Consider the following 20,162-nt stretch of genomic DNA (forward strand, 5'->3'; position numbering starts at 1 on the left):
TCCATCTGGGCCTGGTGCCTTTCCATTATTTTGCTTCTTGAGTGCTTCAGTTAACTCCATCATCGTTATATTGCTTTCTAACATTGTTTCAATCTCTTTAGGTATCTGAGGGAAATTAGCATTCTGTAAGTACTGTTTAACTCTTTCCTCATCAATATTCTCTTGCATATATAGTTTCCCATAGAAGTCTCAAATGATTTCCTTCTTCTCTTTACTACCATAGCAAACTTGGCCTTGGTCATCTGTTAATTGCAATATTTTCCTTGATTCTTTCTCCTTTCTCAATTTGTATGCTAACCATCTACCTGGTTTATTTGCGTCTTCAAAGTAGTTCTGTTTAGCACCTCTGGAACTGGTAAGAGAAGATGAGTCATACAAATGGCCAGTACTTTTTGATCTTCTCTAGGTTTTTTTCTTTTTCTCCTTGTATTTACCCTCTGGATGAAGAGACAAGCGTTTTCAATGGCACTCCTCTAAAGAACATTCTGTGTTAGTTGCTTGTAGGCGTGCATAGAACTGAATGCATTAATTAGCTAGGCTATTGTTTCATCTTTGCTTAAACCTTAGTTTAAGCAATTTTTGTTTAATTTAAATATTGTTTTAATTGATTATGTGTTTTTGGTTGAGTTTTATGATTGTAAATTATTGAAGATTATAATTTCAAAAAAAATTGGTCACACAATTGAACTAGATAAATGGCAAAAACTGTGGGATAGGAATTATAAATTAACAATGTCAACTGCATAGAAAGAAAATTTATACAAGATGTTTTATAGATGGCATTTCATGCCAGTACATCTAGCAAGGATGTTTAAAGATAAATTGGCTAAATGTCGGAAGTGTCACCAGATACCTGGGTCATACTATCATATGTGGTGGACCTGTTCAAAAGCAAAAAAAATATTGAACCAAAATACAGACATGGTAAGAAAAAATGATAAAACAACATATTGATTTAAAACCAGAAATATTTATATTGGGGATTCTACCCGAAGAATATAGTAAGGAAAGTGCATATTTAGTTATTCATATATTGACTGCAGCCAAAATTGTATTTGCACAAAGTTGGAAGAATGAAGAGATATCTACAGATGAGAATGTGATTCGGAAAATACTAGAATGTGAGGAAATGAATAAATTAACACTGTCAATACAAGAGAAAGAGCAAACTGTATATTATATGGTATGAGATTTATTCTATCAATAGTTAATAGAAATGGAAGTTAGAAATAGGTAAACAAAATAAAGATGATGTGTTAAAAGTGATAAGTTAATATGATGACTAACGTTGAATATTACCATATTAATATTGTATAATTAATTAATATAATTAATAGGTGGATATTACTATGTTAAAGATGCAGAATTAATATGTAATGAAGGATGTTATAATTTTGATTATTGTTTAACAAAGATGTTTGTACCAGACAACACACTGTTCAACTGAAGATGGAATGACTGTATGAAAATAAAAAACTTATAATAAAAAAAAAGATTATAATTTCAAAAAGTTTTTGTTCCCAGAGCTTCTGAGTGTGGCAGTATAATATTTGTAATAACTAAATAAATAATAATATATTATTATATTAATATATTTATTAATATTATTTGTTGTAATAAATAAGCAAATAAATATATTCTAATAGAATGGGAAAAACAGGAATCATCTTTTTGCTCCTGTTTAAAGGTGACATTAATATTGAAAAACTAATGGTCATTGGTTTATTTGTTTGTTTAGATCCTCCTTTCATTTTCTTTATAAATAATTCATGGTAACAATATATCCAGCATATCTTTTTCCTCTTATTTTATTTTTTTATTTTATGCCAATGCAGGTTATTGGGAAAAAGGGGGGGGGTAGGGAAAAAGAGAGAGAAATTTCTATTTAATTTAATGGCACCCTCTTGATCTTGTCGCGTTTTCCTTGTTGCCATTTTTCAGCATATTGAAAAATTAACCCTGCTGTAAATGTCACTAAATTCTGATTGAATCAGAAGAATCTGTCCATGTTTGCAGACAATATTGCAGGAACCGGTATTTTGCTGATTTACCGGTATTTTTGTTTTATCTTGAAATTGAAGGCACTCTTGAAATATTCTAATTTTAGTTATTTAATTTAGTTAGTCTACTTCTACAAAGTCCAGCATGGCACACACAATTTTCCATAAGCACAGCCATTTAATTTTACAATTCATTTCCCTGGCAAATAAAACTGTTATATCTGTCTTTGTGTGTGTGTGTATGCACATGCAGGTGTGTGTGTGTGTGTGTGTGCGCGCGTGTGTAAGAGAAGGAAAGAGAAAAAAAGTTGTCATATTGAAATTATTTGGATTTTTGAAACTTAGAAATGGCATGCTTATATGTAGGGAGCCACTGAGGACTAAATTGCTCATAATGTTGAATACTGATTTGTATTTCTTTTCCTTTCTTTTTGCTGCTATTTGCAGCGAAGTTAGGCAACAGAATGATACACATGTACCCACACTCACAGACATGCCAGATCCTCATAACCTACTATAGAAGAAAAAATAAAGAAGATCCTTTCCTCCCACACAGGTCTTATAGAGCAAGTTGGGAAAATCAGAGTGGTGGTGGTAAAAATATACAATGTCTGCGGAAAACAACATCTAAATATCACATGGCTTATAGCTCTTCATATAGTTGCTTCATAGTAAATCTATGTTTCTGAAGGTTTTTTTTATTGTAATTAAATACTTTGGGCAGTGCTTCTTTCTATCCAGCCTTAGACTTCATTGTCTATATCATGAGCAGAAAAACTTTCCTATTACAAAACCAATGTAAGGTGATTTTGAGATCTCTCCACTGGCATATAGCCTAAAAAAAAGATTTCACCGGGGAATATTTATAGTGAAATTCCTGTAGTGCTAAGCCAACAACATAACAACTTACTATATGAAGTTTGGGAATATGTATTTTTCCTTTCCATTTAAACTGGTACTAAATAGAGGGATAATTTGAGTACAGAAAAAAGTGACCAATAATTGCAAAAGGCAGCTTTACTTGGAACAGCTTATATCCATATAAATATGTTATTTCTAATGTTATTAAATAGCAACATCTGCCTATCCCAGGTTCTTGATAAGGACTTGATAGGTGAACAAAAATGCCAAATCCAGTATAAACATCTGGATGTTAGTTTTTTTAAGTTTTTCCATTGCTATCCCCAAATGTCTTTTTTATTCAGATGTCGATCCTATGAAGATTGTTGTGGTTCAAGATGTTGCGTGAGAAGTCTGTCGATCCAGCGACTATGGTATTTTTGGTAAGTTGGTAAGCAACTAGCAAAGTTAATGTGATATCCATGAAGCCTACCTTTGTGGTTAATTTACTATGAAAATGAATTTAAGTGCCTAAGGCAGCACTCCCCCATCTGATGTTTCCTAAATCAGTCAGATAAGAATTACTAACTATGACAGATGATTTAACTATGACAGATGATTTACAACCTATACCTGCCTTCATATAAGTAAGCTTCATTCAGTCAAGTGGGCCATAGTATCCAGTGAAGTAAATGGGTATAAAAAGAATAGAAGATTAAATCTGGCACAAGAGTCAGAGTTTTCTTTTATGCGTGTACAATCTTAGAATGAGTGAATAGCATTAAGGCAGGCACCTTTTCCATATCATGAAGTCTCCCTCTGGTCATCCCTTCTTTCTTTTAGATGCAGTCTTTAACTCCCTAAAGATCAGAAGATAACAGATAATCAGAGTTGGAAGGGACCTTGTAGGTCATCTAGTCCAATCCCCCGCCCAAGCAGGAGACCCTACACCATTTCTGACAGATGGCAGTCCAATCTCTTCTTGAAAGTCTCAAGTGATGGCACTCCCACAACTTCCAAGGGCAAGGTGTTCCATTGGTTGATAGTTCTCATTGTCAGAAAGTTTCTCCTCATTTCCAGGTTAAATCTCACCTTGTTCAGTTCCCATCCATTATTCCTTGTCTGGCCTACAGGCGCTTTAGAAAATAGCTTGACCCCTTCCTCTCTGTGGCAGCCCCTCAAATATTGGAAGACTGTTATCGTGTCTCCCCTGGTCCTTCTCTTCACTAGGCTAGTCAAGCCCAGTTCCTGTAACTGTTCTTCATATGTTTTAGTCTCCAGTTCCCTAATCATCCTGGTTGCTCTTCTCTGTACTTTTTCTAGAGTCTCAACATCTTTTTTATAATGTGGTGAACAAAACTGGATGCAGTACTCTAGGTGTGGTCTTACTAAGGATTTATAGAGTGATATTAGTACCTCCCTTGATTGTATCCCCCTGTTAATACAATTTAGGATTGCATTAGCTTGTTTGGCTGCTGCTGCACACTGCTGGCTCATATTTAGCTGGTTGTCCACTAAGACTCCAATATCCCTCTCACAGTTATTGCTATTGAGCCTGGTTTCACCCAGTCTTCCTCTCCCTCAAACCAACTTGGGATTGAGCAGTCCTCAAAGTTTAGACCAGATGGCTGTTATGTGAACATGCAAAAATTATTAGTTTCATTGTCCCAGATCAGTGGTGGGATTCAGCCAGTTCGCACCACTTCAGGAGAACCGGTTGTTAAGTTTCTGAGCAGTTTGGTTAACTGGTTGTTGGAAGAAATTATTAGGGCAGAGAACTGGTTGTTAAATTATTTGAATCCCACCTCTGTCCCAGATGGTCTTTGAGATATGGAAAGTTTGTGGGAAAAACTCTTAATATATTTTCACCTCCAAAATGCTCAAATATTTGGCCAACTTGGGAGAGCTCTAGGGACCAAAATATTTTTGCTAAGCAAGTTGAAATTTATATACTCTGCCTAAACGGAACTTGAAGCAGTCAATTCCCCCCCCCCATTTTCTCTAGATTAAGATGGTCAATAAATCATTTAGATTTATTGACCATCAGATTAATTACTTGTATTGGAATCAATAATTAATTATATAGTAAATTTTGTACATAATTAAAGTTTTTTTAACCTGTTTCTCTTTTTCTGCTCAGGTTCCTTTTGATGATGGGAGTTCTATTTTGCTGTGGAGCTGGTTTCTTTATCCGAAGACGGATGTATCCTTCACCACTGGTTGATGAAACAACTTATAATGTGTCATTCACTCGACCAGTTAATTCCAATACACCAGGTTAGAGATTACATTGTTCTCCTGGGAGCCGTTCGGATCATCCAGAGAGTGGGGAGGTGCTTCAGTCTGCGTCGTTGTAGGCTGAGCTTAATTACTGAGGATTGCTCCGCCCTTCACCACGTGGCTGCCTTGCAATCCCCAGTTTACGCTCAGCCTTCGTGAGATTAGGCTGTGCATTTCTCCACTCTTTGGCCGATTCAAGTTCCTTTTTAACAGCTATAGAAAAGGTTTGCCTTGCGTTTCGGTTCTCCTTAGCCTCTGCGCAATTGGGGTGGCTATAGCAGGGGAGCGCGTTCTTCGCCCCCAGGGGGGATAGGGAGCGGGCGGCTTTCGCGCTCCGGCGCCAATCCTCCCCCCCCTTCCAATTCGGCTCCTTTCCTGCCGCTTTTTCGCGCCGCTATTGTAGCGGCTCCACTCGATCGCGCTGATAAGCGTAGCTGGTGATCCCCCCATGACGCCCGATCGCCCCAAAAGGCGAAAAAATTGTCTCGCTGCCTCTCTCGGCCTCCAGGTTTGCCGGAGAGGCTTAGTCTTGCCCTGAGCGGCCCGTTTTTAAAGGGATCGTGGGCGGCCGCCATTTTGGGCGCCGCCACGTTTTCGGGCGTTTTGTAACAGGCCTCTGCGACTGCGAAGAAACTAGTCTTCTAATCATAGGCCTCCCAGCCTGTGAGAACTTACTGCATTCTTAGATATTGGCAAATTGTTGGCTTTCCGCAGCAGCTCAGGGCAGGGAATTGCAGCCTATCCCTCCCGGTGGTTGCCTGGGAGCTCCAGCTGCCAGAGGCCTCACTTCAGCCTCAGGCGTTCATTTGGACAATTGGAGAATTTAACACCGTATCTGGGGTCACTCCCTCCTGGGAGCGCTGAACAGGTCCCGGTTTATTTCTTGTCAAAAAGTATTATTATTAAAAATTAATAATAATAATAATAATAATAATAATAATAATAATAATAATAATAATAATAATAATAATAATAATAATGATGATAATGATGATAATGATACATAACTATATACATATACATATATATGTTTTCTGAGGTATGTATATATTTTCATATATATTATTGGTACATGGCAATAACGCATTACCAACACTGATTGGATTACATATACAGTGCTTATACGCATGTATATATATTTATATTAATAATTATAACAATAATAATATTGTAGAACTTACATATCTAAATTCCAAAAGGGGGGCGCGGGCCAGCTGAAAGGACACCCCGCCTTTGTTGTAGGCCGAAACCTTGGCGAGCCAACCGCCTTAAATTGGAGCTAGAGTCCTTTCTTCTATAATGGCAGATGACAATTCCACTAGAGGCTCTTCTTTGAAGGCCAGATCTAAGTCCTACCACCTGCGCAGACAGGCTAAGGAAGCCCCTAAGGAAACTTCCAAGGCTTCTCAGAGAGACGCCCTAAGGCGTCATAGGGCACTGGAGAAAGAATTTGACAGGCGATCTAGAAAGGCACAAACAGTGCCCCCAGCCCTCCCACCCTCCATTCCTTCTACCTCCAGACACCCCCCCTCCCCCAGATTGTTCTTCCCTCTCCAGGCGCAGCTTATCTCTGGGACGCCAGGTCCCCGAATCAACAGCCAGACGGCCGAAGTACTTTCACGCCCACGGCCGCTGGTCGGCGCCAGGAGGAGGCTGCCACTGTCGAGATTTCTGCGCTCATGTAGGCATGGATGGAACGGGCTATCCGCCAGGGGATAGCAGAGGGCATTCAACAGATGTACAGGTCCGGTCCCCCCTCGATGGCGCCCGAACACGACTCGCCATCAGTCAGGTCCTCGCCTAGATTGGACCCTACCCATGGTCAGGTACCTTTATGGGGGGACAGCCCCCTCCCAGAAGGGGAAATGGAGGAGGCTATAGAGGACCTGGATAGGTTCGGGGAGGAGGAGGATCTTGAATGGGGGTCTACACAAGGGGAACCCCTATCGGAGATAGGCCCGATAGAAGGAGACATGTCCGAGGACGAGGGCCTCACTCCCGATCAACCCACCTTCTGGGTTTGTTCAAGCCACACATGCTTAATCACTACTCTTTAAGGCCAAGAACATTTCTGGCCTGTCGTTCAGTCCTCTCCGGCTCTCCCCGCCCCGGCAGAGGGACAAGAGGACGCCATTTTTAGGCAGCCCGTGGTGGAGGCGAAGGTTATTCCGGCCCCACCCATATTCCACGACCTAGTTTCAGACCAATTGGACTCTACAAGAGCTTCCCCTGCCCCATCCAGCCAGGACAAGAGGTTCTTTAACCTCGAGCTGAGCTTTTGCAACTTGCTTAACACTCCCGAGGTAGACAAGCCCTTCGTTGGTTCAGTATCCTCGTCCTCTTCCAGTGACCCCCTGGAAGCCTGAAACCCGAGCACAAAAGGTCCGAACTGGCCTTACGTAGGACTCATCAGGCCGACACCTGGGCCATTAGATCGGCCATGGCCGCTTCCCTTTCACCAGGTCCTCGATCCGGTGGCTCCGCCAAGTGAAACAGCATGTTCCCCCTCTAACACAAGGGCACATCAGGAAATCGCAAAGTTGACGGCCGCAGCAGAATTCTCGGCCGACGCCACCTACCACGCGGTGAAGTCCTCCGCCCGAGCGATATCCTCTCACGTTACAGCTCGCCGCCTGCTCTGGCTCAAGCACTGGCAGGCGGACATAAAAAACAAGGTTAAGCTGGCCACTGGCCCCATTAAGAGGGACAGACTCTTTGGTGCCGCCCTGGAGCCATTGCTATCCGAACCCAAGTAAGAAAAATTTCTTCCCCCTTTTCGGAGGTCAGAGTCAAGAGCCCCCCAGCCCTTTCGGAGAGGTCCCTCCCGACCCTTCTACCAGTCATCTTTCCAGCCCAGGTATCCGAGACTCCCTCCTTCCGGCCATTCCAGCCCCAGGATCGAGCCGATCCAGGTGACAGGAACAGGAGGGGCGGCAGCTACAGACGTCCCTTCAGGGGCTCCGGAGGGTAGCCCTTCCGGCGCACCAGATAGACCTCGTCCCTCCCTTCCCATCGGCGGACGCCTCAAGCATTTCGCTGACCGATGGGATTCCTCCACTTCCGATGCCGGGTCCGGGACACCATCAGACTTGGTCTCGCGCTTGAATTCCAGCGCACACCCCTGACTTCTTTATGGCATCCCCCTTCGAGGGACCCCACTAAACGCAACTTAATGGATTCAGCCATTCAGCATCTCTTTAGCATACAGGCCATACAACCCGTCCCATCATCCCAGCGGGGGCAGGGGTTTCACTCTCACCTCTTCGTGGTCCCCAAATCCTCAGGGGGATGGAGGGCTATTCTAGACCTGAAACGCCTCAACCGTTACCTGATTTACCGCAGGTTTAAGATGCACACCCTGCAGTCCATTCTCCTGGGCATCAGACAGGGGATTGGCTAGCCTCTATAGACCTTCAGAGGCGTATCTCCACATTCCAATCCGGCCCTCCCATTCCATATTCCTCAGATTCTGCTACAACCACCACCACTTCCAATATGTGGCCATTCCCTTTGGGATGGCCTCTAACCCGAGGACCTTCACTAGGGTCCTCGCGGCTCTGGCGGCCCACCTCAGGAACCTTCCGGTTCGTCTCCATTGTTACCTGGATGACATCCTCATCCTGTCCCACTCCAGACTCCAAGCAGAGAAGGATGTCAGAGCTACCCTCTCTGCCCTCCAAGACCATAGGTTTCCGGTAACTGGAAAAAGAGCCAACTGTTACCTTCTACACGGATCACCCACTTGGGGGCCGTCATTGACTCAGTTCGGGAAAGGTTTCCCTTCCTCGGAAAGATTCCTTAGCATTCAGGAAACCATCACAGACATCAGACGTTCAATAAGGGTAACACTTTTGGATCTGTCTAAGCTACTAGGTAAAATGGTCTCATGTATTTCCATCGTTCCCTGGGCCCGGTTACACACCAGGTCCCTACAGTGGTTCCTGCTTCTGTTCCAACGGTCCGGCAGTAGCAATTCAAAGGCCACGGTCAAGGTGCCTTCAAAGGTCCTCACGTCTCTCCTCTGGTGGACCAGTCCCGCCATCAACAGGGACATGGCCTCAAGAAGCCCCAACGCCTCACCCTCACCACAGACGCCAGCCTGTCCGGAGGGGGCGCCACATCCACTCGCTTTCGACACAGGGCAGATGGTCTCAGGTAGAACGGGCATGCAGTATAAACTGGTTGGAACTCCGCGCCATCCACCTGGGCCTACGCCACTTCCTCCCTCAGGTACGTGCGCGGCATGTCCTTATACTTACGGACAACATCACCGCCAAGGCCCTTGTCAACCGACAAGGGGGCACCCAATCCATCCGTTTGATGAGAGAGCCGAGCGCCTCTGCCGTTGGGCGGAGCGCAATCTCCTCTCTCTCAAAGCCGAGCACATCTCAGGGGACTTAAACACCCAAGCAGACTGGTTGAGCAGGACCACGGGGGACCAGTCCGAGTGGCGCCTCCACCCGTCACTGTTCAGGGAGGCGACCGGGCTGTTCGGCCTCCCGTCAGTGGACCTCCTCGCATCCCCCTCACCACTCAACTCCCCAGGTTTTTCTCGAGGTACCCCTCCCACGGGGCCGAGAACTACAACGCCCTCCGTGCCCCTGGCCCACAGGGCTTCTATATGCTCTCCTCCCTCCGTAGCCCTGGTACTCAGGGTCATCCAGAAGCTCATCTCCGAGACAGCAGAACTGATTCTGGTGGCACTCTACTGGCCCAGGCGCCCATGGTTCGCGGACCTCCGCAACCTATCGATGGCCCCTCCCTGGGAAATTCCTCCGAACAGGATTCCTTTCTCAGGGTCCCCTCCAGCACCCGGACCCGCAGTGGCTCCAGCGAGCTGTTTGGAGGTTGAGCGGGAGCGTTTAAGAAAGGAGCAGTTTCGGACTAGGTTATTGATACCATCCTAGCCGCCAGGCGACCCTCCACAGCCCGAATCTTTAATGCCACTTGGAATAGTTTCTGCAAGTGGTGCCAGGGTTTCCAGGTCAACCCGCTTTCCCCTTCCATAGCTCAAGTGTTGGAATTCCTCCAGAGGGTCTGAGGAAAGGTCTTTCTCCGAACACCCTGAGGCGTCAGGTCGCAGCCCCTTTCAACCGTCATTGCTTGTGGCAATCTGGGGTCCCTTTCCCTCCACCCTCGCATTAGGGCATTCCTCAGGGGAGCCAATACCTGTGTTCCCATCAGTTCACAGATACCCCACTTGGGACCTCAATAAGGTCCTTGTGGCCCTTACCAAACACCCCTTTGAGCCGCTCAGGGAATCCACTCTCCAGTTCCTAACATTCAAGGTTGTGTTTCTGGTGGCCATACCTTCCGGCTCGCCGAATATCAGAGATAGCGGCCTTGTCGGTGAGGAAGGACCTTTGCATCTTCCATGCCGACCGGGTAGTTCTCCGGCCGGATCCTACCTTCTTGCCCAAGGTCAACTCAGCCTTCCACAGGGCACAGGAACTCACACTTCCGAACTTCTGCCCCAATCCCTCGCGGGAAAGGGAGAAGCCTTGGCATACCCTAGGCGTAAGACAGGCCCTCTACATTTACATTAAACGTACTCCAGCCCTTCAGGAGATCCGAATCCCTATTCCTTTCCTTTCAGCCCAAATCGTTAGGCCACAAAGTGTCCCCGTCAACCATCGGCCGCTGGATTAGAGCTACTATTTCCCAAGCTTACCTGTCCCAGGCCCTGCCCATTCCCAGCGGAATAACGGCACACTCCACCAGAAGTGCTGCTACCTCGGCTACTTGGGCCACCCAGGTTCCAATTGCTGACGTTTGTCGGGCGCCACTTGGGCCTCCCCATCTCCCTTTATTAGATATTATAAGATCGACATATTTGCTTCGGCGGAGGCTTCGTTTGGTAGACGAGTCCTCCAGCGAGTCCTCACGGAACCGCAGAGATTGCAGGACCAGACGGACTCCCTCTCGTAGGACAGCCAAGCTTTGATATGTCCCACTCTCTGGATGATCCGAACGGCTCCCAGGAGAATGGGCGTTGGTTCTTACCTGACACGCCATTTCTCTGGAGCCGTGAGGATCATCCAGCCCCACCCTATTAAGTTTTCCGTCTGGTGGGGTCTTGTTTCGCCAATAAACCCTTTAGCATAGTAAGATGAGAGCAAGATCTTCTCTTCACTCGACTTCGGCGTAAACTGGGGATTGCAAGGCAGCCACGTGGTGAAGGGCGGAGCAATCCTCAGTAATTAAGCTCAGCCTACAACGACGCAGACTGAAGCACCTCCCCACTCTCTGGATGATCCTCACGGCTCCAGAGAAATGGCGTGTCAGGTAAGAACCAACGCCCATTTACACCTATAACTCAATAATATAGTAATTATTTCAGTAACTACTGCCAGGCCTTCACTGATTTGATTGTAAGGTAATCTAATGCATTACTTTATGAAATCTGTCAGACATCTTAAAAAACTTAAGAGGCAGGTTGAAGAAGTACAACTTCAAGGCAAAATTTGTGCCATGAATGAATGATGTGACTCCAAAGGATCATACTTGTAAAAAGTTTTAAAAAACTGCTTGAAGGCCATCTACGCTATCTCAATGCAAGTTAAAACCATAGTTGTTCAACTTACATATCTCCAGTAAAGGAGAGTCCATCCAAAGCAGACAGATTTGCTATTTGAAATTTGCTATTAAGAAATTTCTTTTAATACATCGCCAGAATGCATTAAAACTGAAGAAACAGTAAACCACATAAATAAGCTATTGCAAGATCACACAGACTAACTATAAACAACAGCATGACAAAGTAGCTATAATACTACATTGAAATATCTGCAAAAATTGCCCGCAAGCAAGAACTGCTGGGACCACAAATACCGTAGGTAAAATAATAGAAAAGAAAGAAACTAAATTGTTCTGGAATTTTCAAATTGAAATTTCAATTTCAAACACCAGACTTAACATAGTGTGCCAGGTTGGGATGGCTCTTTAATGAAAAAGAAGATAAAAGCACAACTGTTTTAAATTGCTTTTTCCATGGAATAAAATTATTATTATTTGTAATCAAAGAAATAACACTAATATTTCTAAGAAACTCAAACACAACAAATGGTTTCCTTCAGTTATCAAGCCAGTCCACTCAAAATGTAAATACACTCTCACACATAGGATTCCAATGACACACAGGGAATTTAACACATTTATCTATTTTTCTCCTTGTAGTTATTGTAGTAAGCATGTACTAAACAAAAATATAATTGAAGAGGCCATACCTTGAACAAGAAATGATTTTTTAAGTATATATTATATGTACTATATACTTCAAATTCAAGCATAAATTGTTATTTTATCTATGCATTACTGTGATAGAAGCTATATCTTTCCACTGCTGAAGAATAAGCCACCAGAAATACCAGTCCCAGTTATGTTACCTACTTACAGATTTCAAATCTGTGGACTATAATTCAGAATTACATGAACATCTGTAAATCATGAGTGGAAAGGGGTGAATTGATACCCTCAATTATTTGAAGGGAGTCATCATATCACATCATATAGGATGGTGAATGCTTTCATAGAGGCGGTTCTCTGAATGTCAAAAGTCATGGTGGATCTATCCTATCTTTTGTAGTACTCCCTTTTTAAAGAAGAGCTTAAATATATAGGACAAAGAGTATGAAATTATTAGAGAATTATATTGTCCCAATAAAATCTAAGACCATAACAATAAAAAGTTACAATGAAACTGTAATATAAAAACTTTATCTGAAAACACTCACTTTTTCTGAGGGGAATCATTGCAGCAATGTTTTCTGGATAGAGCCAAATTACCATATAAGTGCCAGATAATTGTCCAATGAATTCTTGAAGAGTTTTGAGAAATCAATTTTAATTTCAAAACAAAGACTGCCTTTTCTCTATAGTATTCTAGTTTCTGTTTATTCAGATATTCTATGAACTGAACTTGGTTCTGTCTCACATTCTGTTACCTAGGCTTTGCCACAGCATATATATGATAATTCGTTAAAGATATAATTTGTAGATATAATTTGGCAAGTGCAACAATTATGAATATCAAATTAGTAGCTCAAAAAGAAGGTAAATATTGTCTCATTTCTAAGTTATCAAGAAAAAAGACCCACTTATTTCAGTTTGCAGAAATCTGATTTTGATGGGGTATTTTTTATATTTAATGTTCTCTAAACTATACAATATAAAAAATCTTGTGAATAGCTTGAAGATCATCCAGGATTACTTGTTTAGACATGGTAACATTAATCAACTTCTGATATTTTCTATTATGTCTCTTTTTCAGGAGTCCAGCAGCCAGGAATGGCCTATTATACAGATCCAGAAGGAATTATGATCAATCCTATGGCCATGAGTTACCATGTCCAACCTAAGTCTCCACAAATGAACCAAGTTTATCCCCCTCCACCTTCTTATTGCAACACTCCACCCCCATCATATGAGCAGGCTGTGAAATGTTCCACATAATTTCTTTATTGAAACCAGCAGGACCTTGGTCAGAAAGGAGATGAATCATGAGTTGAGCTGAAGACTTCTCAGAACTCTACCATCCTTTGCTGTTGTTTCAACGAGAATAATTTGGGCAATAGTCATGGATTTGCAGCACAGGACAAATTAAGTTTTGACATATACAAAAGGAGAAACTTTTTTTGTGTGCTTCCCTTCCAAAACCTGTATTTAAATTTCCTTTGCTGACCTTTTTAATTTATTTTCTTTGTGATTTGGATGTAGTATAACATGTTTAAGGGAAAGAATGGTAGCAAGCACAAAACAATTTAAAACTCTAGGAAGATATTGTAGCATTTTATAGATGAAAAGAGAAAAACTATGATGATGGACTGAAGGCAGTTGAATTAGTTGAAGCAGATGAACTTGTTAATAAAGTTTAGACAAATAAAAAATTGATATAAACTTGGAGGAATTGTAATACAATATGTGGAAAACCTTTCATGTCAGAATAAAATCCTTTTGTTTCACTAGCACCAACATTGGAGGAAAGAATATTACAAAATCTATGCTACCATTATTGAAGATGAGCTGCCAAAAATATGAAAATGCATTATTCTTTTGGGAGTGCAGATATCATAGCAAATTGCTGATTTGGGATGGAATGGAAAATGGTATTGAGAGTCAATAGTAATTTGCCAAGATAGTGTAAGACAAAAATTAATGTCTAAAAAATACTGATTTGGAGTTTGGAGTTTTTATATTGATTGAGTTTTTTACAACTGTGTTTTGGCATATGCTGTTTTTATAGGTATTCCTTAATAATTGGATGTGAGAGGTGCATCTGAAGCAGGAGAACTCAGTAAGGTACTTTGGTTGGTTATAATGATCTGATTACAAACTTGGGCTTGCTTTTATATATGAGAATAGATGGTTAGTATTTCCATTTTGTTTTCAGTTCCTTCCTTCCTTCCTTCCTTCCTTCCTTCCTTCCTTCCTTCCTTCCTTCCTTCCTTCCTTCCTTCCTTCCTTCCTTCCTTCCTTCCTTCCTTCCTTCCTTCCTTCCTTCCTTCCTTGATATTGGAGACTTATTTCCACATGACTTTTTCCTGGGGAATTTTACATGGCGACTTATTTATTCAGAGTGAAAATCTTACTAAAATTGGGATTTGCCAGGTACTGAGAAGTGATTGCAGATTCTCCATGATAAATGCATCATGTAGAAATCCACAGATATAAATCTCACCCATCAAAAGTATGAGTCTCAGTTTCCATAGATTTTTCTCATTTGAAATATCCTGCATTTGGCTCCTGACAGCCCAGGTTCAAGACCTGAGCGCTGTGCGACTAGTGAGTTCCTGTTATTTGTCCCAGCTCCTGCCCACTTAGCAGTTCGAAAACATCCAAATGCAAGTAGAAAATAGATAACAGTTTGGTGGGAATGTACTAGTGTTCAGGTCCTTCGGCATATAGTCATGTTGGCCACATGATCAGAGAAAATGTTTTCAGACAGCGCTGGTCTCCTTGTCTGAGAAACGAAGTTGAGTACCGTCCCCTAAAGTCAGACATGACTGGACAGGGGAAATCTTTACCTTTACTGGCATTAGAAATATTTAGGAGCTCAGCTCCTAGATCTTGTTTCCACTAAAGAATAAATGAAATTTTCTTAAGGTTACTAGTTTGTATGTGGACAGCTTTTCTTTTAGCTAGGTTTCTGCAGCTAAACTGGGAAAGGTAGGCAATTGTAAATTCTTTCCTTTAATCTATACATGATGGATAGCAGAGTGATATTCAAATGAAGGGAGAAGAAATGATGCAATGAATGCTTACATGAATGGATAGTGTATCCATCAATTCATTTATCCATAATGTTGGACTTCCCCGTCTTAAAAAAATGGAAAATTTCTAGGCAATCTGTACGATCTGAAGGAGTACCTGAGAAGCACCTCCATTTCAGTACATGGACATTTTTGGAAGCAGTTTTCAAATGAGACTTTGATTTTAATTAATTAATTAATTCAGTTACCTTGAATGAATATGTTATTTTCATTGTGTATTGGTCAAATGAATATATTTTGAAAAAAAGTGAAACTTTTTGTGCATTTACATTTTAGACATATACCTAAACTATTGTAAATATTTGTGTACAATATATAAAGAACTTGCATCACAGCTATAATGCTATTTCTATGTGTTTATTGATGGCTGATTTGTCTAAATGACAAACTCCTGGAATTCTTAGATTTAGCTTGATCTAAGATGCTCATAGTTACCTACTTGAAACTATGGTTGAATGTGTCCATGTGTTATGAGATTATGGAGTTTTCATCTATCTTCTGATTGCTGGCTGGTGTTAATATATGTGCTCTACTGGTCTTCTGCCTGCCTGTCCTACTTAATAATTGTACAATCCTTATACTATGTATTATAGATGACTCCGGTTCTTTTCTTCTTGGCTACTGGGTCTTTTGGTTTACTTAAGATATTTTGGAGGGCTTTAGTTAATTTGTGCACTACAGTGATGCTATTTGGTTGTAATTTGATTGAATGGTTTCTGAGATGTTGGCTTTTTTGCTTTGTGTGCAATACTGATGTATATGGTTGTAATTGTCTGTTTGTTGTTGTTGAGATATTTTTGATATATGATAGTGTTTTTCTTTTCATAGCTTGTGTTGATTGTTCTGAAATAGGTTGAGTGGTCAGGCACCTTTTGATAAAGTTGTATGGTATCTCTTTTATTAGAAGATGTTGTATAGGGATTCTGTTTCCTTTTTCTGATGTTCTTGGTTGCTGCAGTATGAATGTACTCATATGAATAATGTCCTTATACAGTTCCTCTTGTGAGAGACTGGCTTGTTATTTTGTAATGGAGCACTTGGTTAGTGTAGAATAGATTGTTTTATGATAGATTTACACTTCTAATTTGCTGTCAGTTCCTCTGCTGAGGATATCCAGGAAGAGTAATATGTTGCTTTCTTTTTCCCATGTTAATATTATTAACATAATAATATTGAGGATGAAATTGATTGTGTCTTTTCTAATTGTACCTTTTTCATTATAACAAAGGTGTCACCTGCATACCAGATCCATACTTTTGGTTGTATGTATGGGAGGGCTGTAGTTTCTAGACACTGCATTAGTCTCTGCTATTTAGACTACTATGAGTCATGAGAGTAGTCATTCCATGAGTGTTCTGGTTTGTTGCTGTATTTGTCCATTAAGTAGGTAGTGAAGCAAGGGTTGATGAATTTCAGCTTCTTCTATTTTTAGGTCTTTGATTTTGTGGCAGCACCATAATGTTGAATTGATAGAACATTCACTCCATTCTGTGAGATATCCAAGCTTTTTTGTAAGTTCTTTGGCTGTGTTGTATGTTGAGTCTCTGGCAATAATACAATTGGATGAGAATGTATGTTGGGCTTGTATAGTTTGGAAGACTGGGAGGATACATCCAGAAAGATTAATGCAATCTGTTTGTACTATGTTATGGAAAATATTCAATTATATTTAAAGTTACTCTTACATTATCTTTTAGTTGTCTTTTAGGTAAGAAAAAACACTGGACTTCATGTATATAATCCTGTAAAATGTTTTAAAGTCTTTCAACTGAAATAGAAGTGAAGAGTTTGTAATAACTATTAAGGAGGGAAATTGTTTTTTCCTTATTTTCCTCCAAATTGTTAATAGTGCGTCTCTAATTAAATGTCTATGGAAATATTTTTGACTGGTTTTCCCTACGTCCCATAGAAAGGCGTGCCACCCCCTTTGTAAATCATGGCCTTCTAGAAATAGTATTCTTTTATTGGTTAAATTCACCCAATCCTTCAACCAAACTAATGAGGTGGCCATATGGTATAACTCCCAGTTTGGAAATGCTAACCCTCCCCTGCTCTTCATATCCTGCATTGCTTTTACATTTATTCTGGGTTTTTTCCCTTGCCAAATAAATTTCAGGGTTGTTCTATTGAGTTCTTCAAAAAACTTTTTATGTAATTTAATTGGGATCGTTTGGAATAGGTACAAGAATTTAGGGAGAATGTTCATTTTAATAGTAGCAATTCGGCCTAGTAATGAAATTTGAAGTTTCCCCCACGATTCTAAATCTTTCTTTACCTGGTGTATCAGTTTATCATAATTGTTTTCTTTAAGTGTCTTACAGTGTGGGGTTAGCCAAATTCCTAAGTATTTCACTTTCTTTGTCACTTGTATATGCATTATTTCTTCTAGTTCTATTTTCTGTTTTTCTGTTAGGTTTTTGGTCATTAATTTGGTGTTGTTTTTTTTGTTTATTTTAAGTCCCGCTACTGCTCCAAATTTCTCTAATTCACTCATCAATTTTGGTCCCCTGTCTTTTGGTTCTTCAAGGAAGAAAATCATGTCGTCCGCAAACGCTTGCAATTTATATTCCTCTTTCTTAACTGTTAATCCCTTTATATCTGAATTCCGCCTAATTCGTGTTAATAATGTCTCTAATGCTAATATGAAGAGCAGGGGAGAAAGTGGGCAACCCTGTCTCACTCCTTTTTCTATCTTTATTGGGCGGGTGCATTCCCCATTCACTATTATATTAGCTTATTGTGTATCATATATAGTTGTTATAATATTTTCAAATTTGGTACCCAGATTCAAATTATAATTTTTTTGAATTAAAAATTGCCAATTCAAATTATCGAAAGCTTTTTCTGCATCTAAGAACATGAATGCTACTTGTCTCTCTGGGTGGGCTTCATAAAATTCTAGTACGTCTAATACTATTCTTAGATTATTCTTTATTTGCCTAGTTGGAAGGAATCTGCTTTGATCTTCATGTATATACAAGTTTAGCAATCTTTTTAATCTGTTTGCTATAATTGAAGTGAATATTTTATAATCAGTATTTAGGAGTGAAATCGGCCTGTAATTGTTTATATATCTGGGATCTGTATCCTCCTTCGGGATCAGCGAAATCAGTGCCCCCCTCCATGAGTCCGGCATCCTGGCTGCTAGTAAAATGTCATTAAAAACTTCCACCATAAGTGGTCCGATTTGATCTGCTATTGCCTTGTACAGCTCCCCTGGGATCCCGTCTGGGCCCGGGGTTTTATTATTTTTCTGGCTCTCTATTGCTGATTTCAATTCCGATTCAGTAATGTCTTTATTTAATAGTTCAGCCATTTCTTCCCCAATTGCCTTATCCTTAACTTCATCTAGATAATTCCTTATTCTATCTTCACTGTATAAATCTTCAAAGTATTTATGAATAATTTCTTTTTTCTGTTCTATTTCCTGGTATGTATCTCCTTTGCTATCTATTAACTGGTATATCAATCTCTTCTCTTTCTTTTTTTTCAATTTATAAGATAGCCATCTTCCTGGCTTGTTGGCATGTTCAAAATAGATTTGTCTGGTTAAGTTCAAATTCATAGTCATTTTCTCTTGATCAATTAAATTCAGTTTGTGTTTGACTATACTTATCTGATTTTGCAGTTTGGATTCTTTTGGGTTATTTTGTAGAAGGGTTTCTAGCTCCTTAATTCTTTGTTGTAATTTGTTTTGTTGGGAATATTTTTCCTTGTTTCTCTTGGCATTATAAGAGATTGTTGTGCCTCTTATAACCGCCTTCATCGTATCCCAGACATTTTGTTTCGTAGTTTCTCCATTATCATTTTCTTTAATAAAAAAATTCAATTCCTCCTTTAATTTATTAATGTATTCTTTCTCTCTTATTAATTGAGTGTTTAAGGTCCATCTTTTCTTTGGTTTTGCCCTGCCCTTCCATATTACCTGTATTGGATTATGGTCTGCCCATTCATTAGGCAAAATTTCCACTTCTTTTGTCTCGTTTGCTATCTCCCCACTCATCCATGCCATATCAATCCGTGTCCATGTTTGGTGGGGATTTGAATAAAATGTAAATTGTCTTTTTTCAGGATGTAATCTTCTCCATATATCTGTCAGGTTTAGTTCTTTCATCATTTCCCTACAAATCTTGGGGAACATTATACAAAAGTACCAGTATGGATTTCAACAATGGAGGCAATGATTCACCCAAACAATTTGGAGCTTACCAAAATGATTAAATACAAAGACTTATTAGACCCACAAGGAAATTTGAAACCGAGGCTGGATCTTCAAGAGCAAGGACATAAAATTGATCAATGGGTTTACCTTCAGATTCAAAGCAGATATAAACAAGACAAAAAAGAATTCGGAATTAATAACAAACTGCAACAGTTAGATAAAATTTTATTAGGATCAAATAAAAAAAACATAACAAAATTTTATAACTACTTATTAGAAACAGAACTAGAAGAAGAAATCGTAAAAGGAAATATGATTGCTTGGAGTAAGAACGTAGGGCGCACATTAGCGGAATGGGAGAAAGTTTGGGGCAGAAACAATAAGATTACCAAATCGGCAGCATACAAGGAAAATCTTTATAAAATGTTTTATAGATGGCATCTCCCCCCTTCGAGGTTAGCGAAGATGCACCCCAACATGAGTCCGCATTGCTGGAAGTGTAGGAAAAAAGAAGGAACCTTTTTCCATATGTGGTGGTCTTGTGCAGAAACCCAAAAGTATTGGAAGAAAATCAAAACTTGGTTGGAAGAAATCACCAAAGAGCAGATCGAA

General features: G+C 40.5%; 1 protein-coding gene across 1 annotated transcript in view; it reads left to right on the plus strand.

Annotated features, from left to right (window-relative positions):
- VOPP1 (VOPP1 WW domain binding protein) overlaps nt 1–14,086 on the plus strand; it is a 65,717-nt gene extending 51,631 nt beyond the window's left edge. Inside the window, exons 3-5 of the mRNA XM_026682813.2 lie at nt 3,206–3,283; nt 4,981–5,117; nt 13,390–14,086. Coding sequence (XP_026538598.1) covers nt 3,206–3,283; nt 4,981–5,117; nt 13,390–13,571 — 397 coding nt within the window. The 3' untranslated portion in view covers nt 13,572–14,086. The remainder of the gene's footprint in view (nt 1–3,205; nt 3,284–4,980; nt 5,118–13,389) is intronic.
- Nucleotides 14,087–20,162: the final 6,076 nt, after the last annotated feature.

The sequence above is a fragment of the Notechis scutatus genome, chromosome Z (genome assembly GCF_049901735.1).
Source record: "Notechis scutatus isolate UNSWTSFEM ecotype Mainland chromosome Z, rNotScu1.2, whole genome shotgun sequence".
Classification (NCBI taxonomy): domain Eukaryota; kingdom Metazoa; phylum Chordata; class Lepidosauria; order Squamata; family Elapidae; genus Notechis; species Notechis scutatus.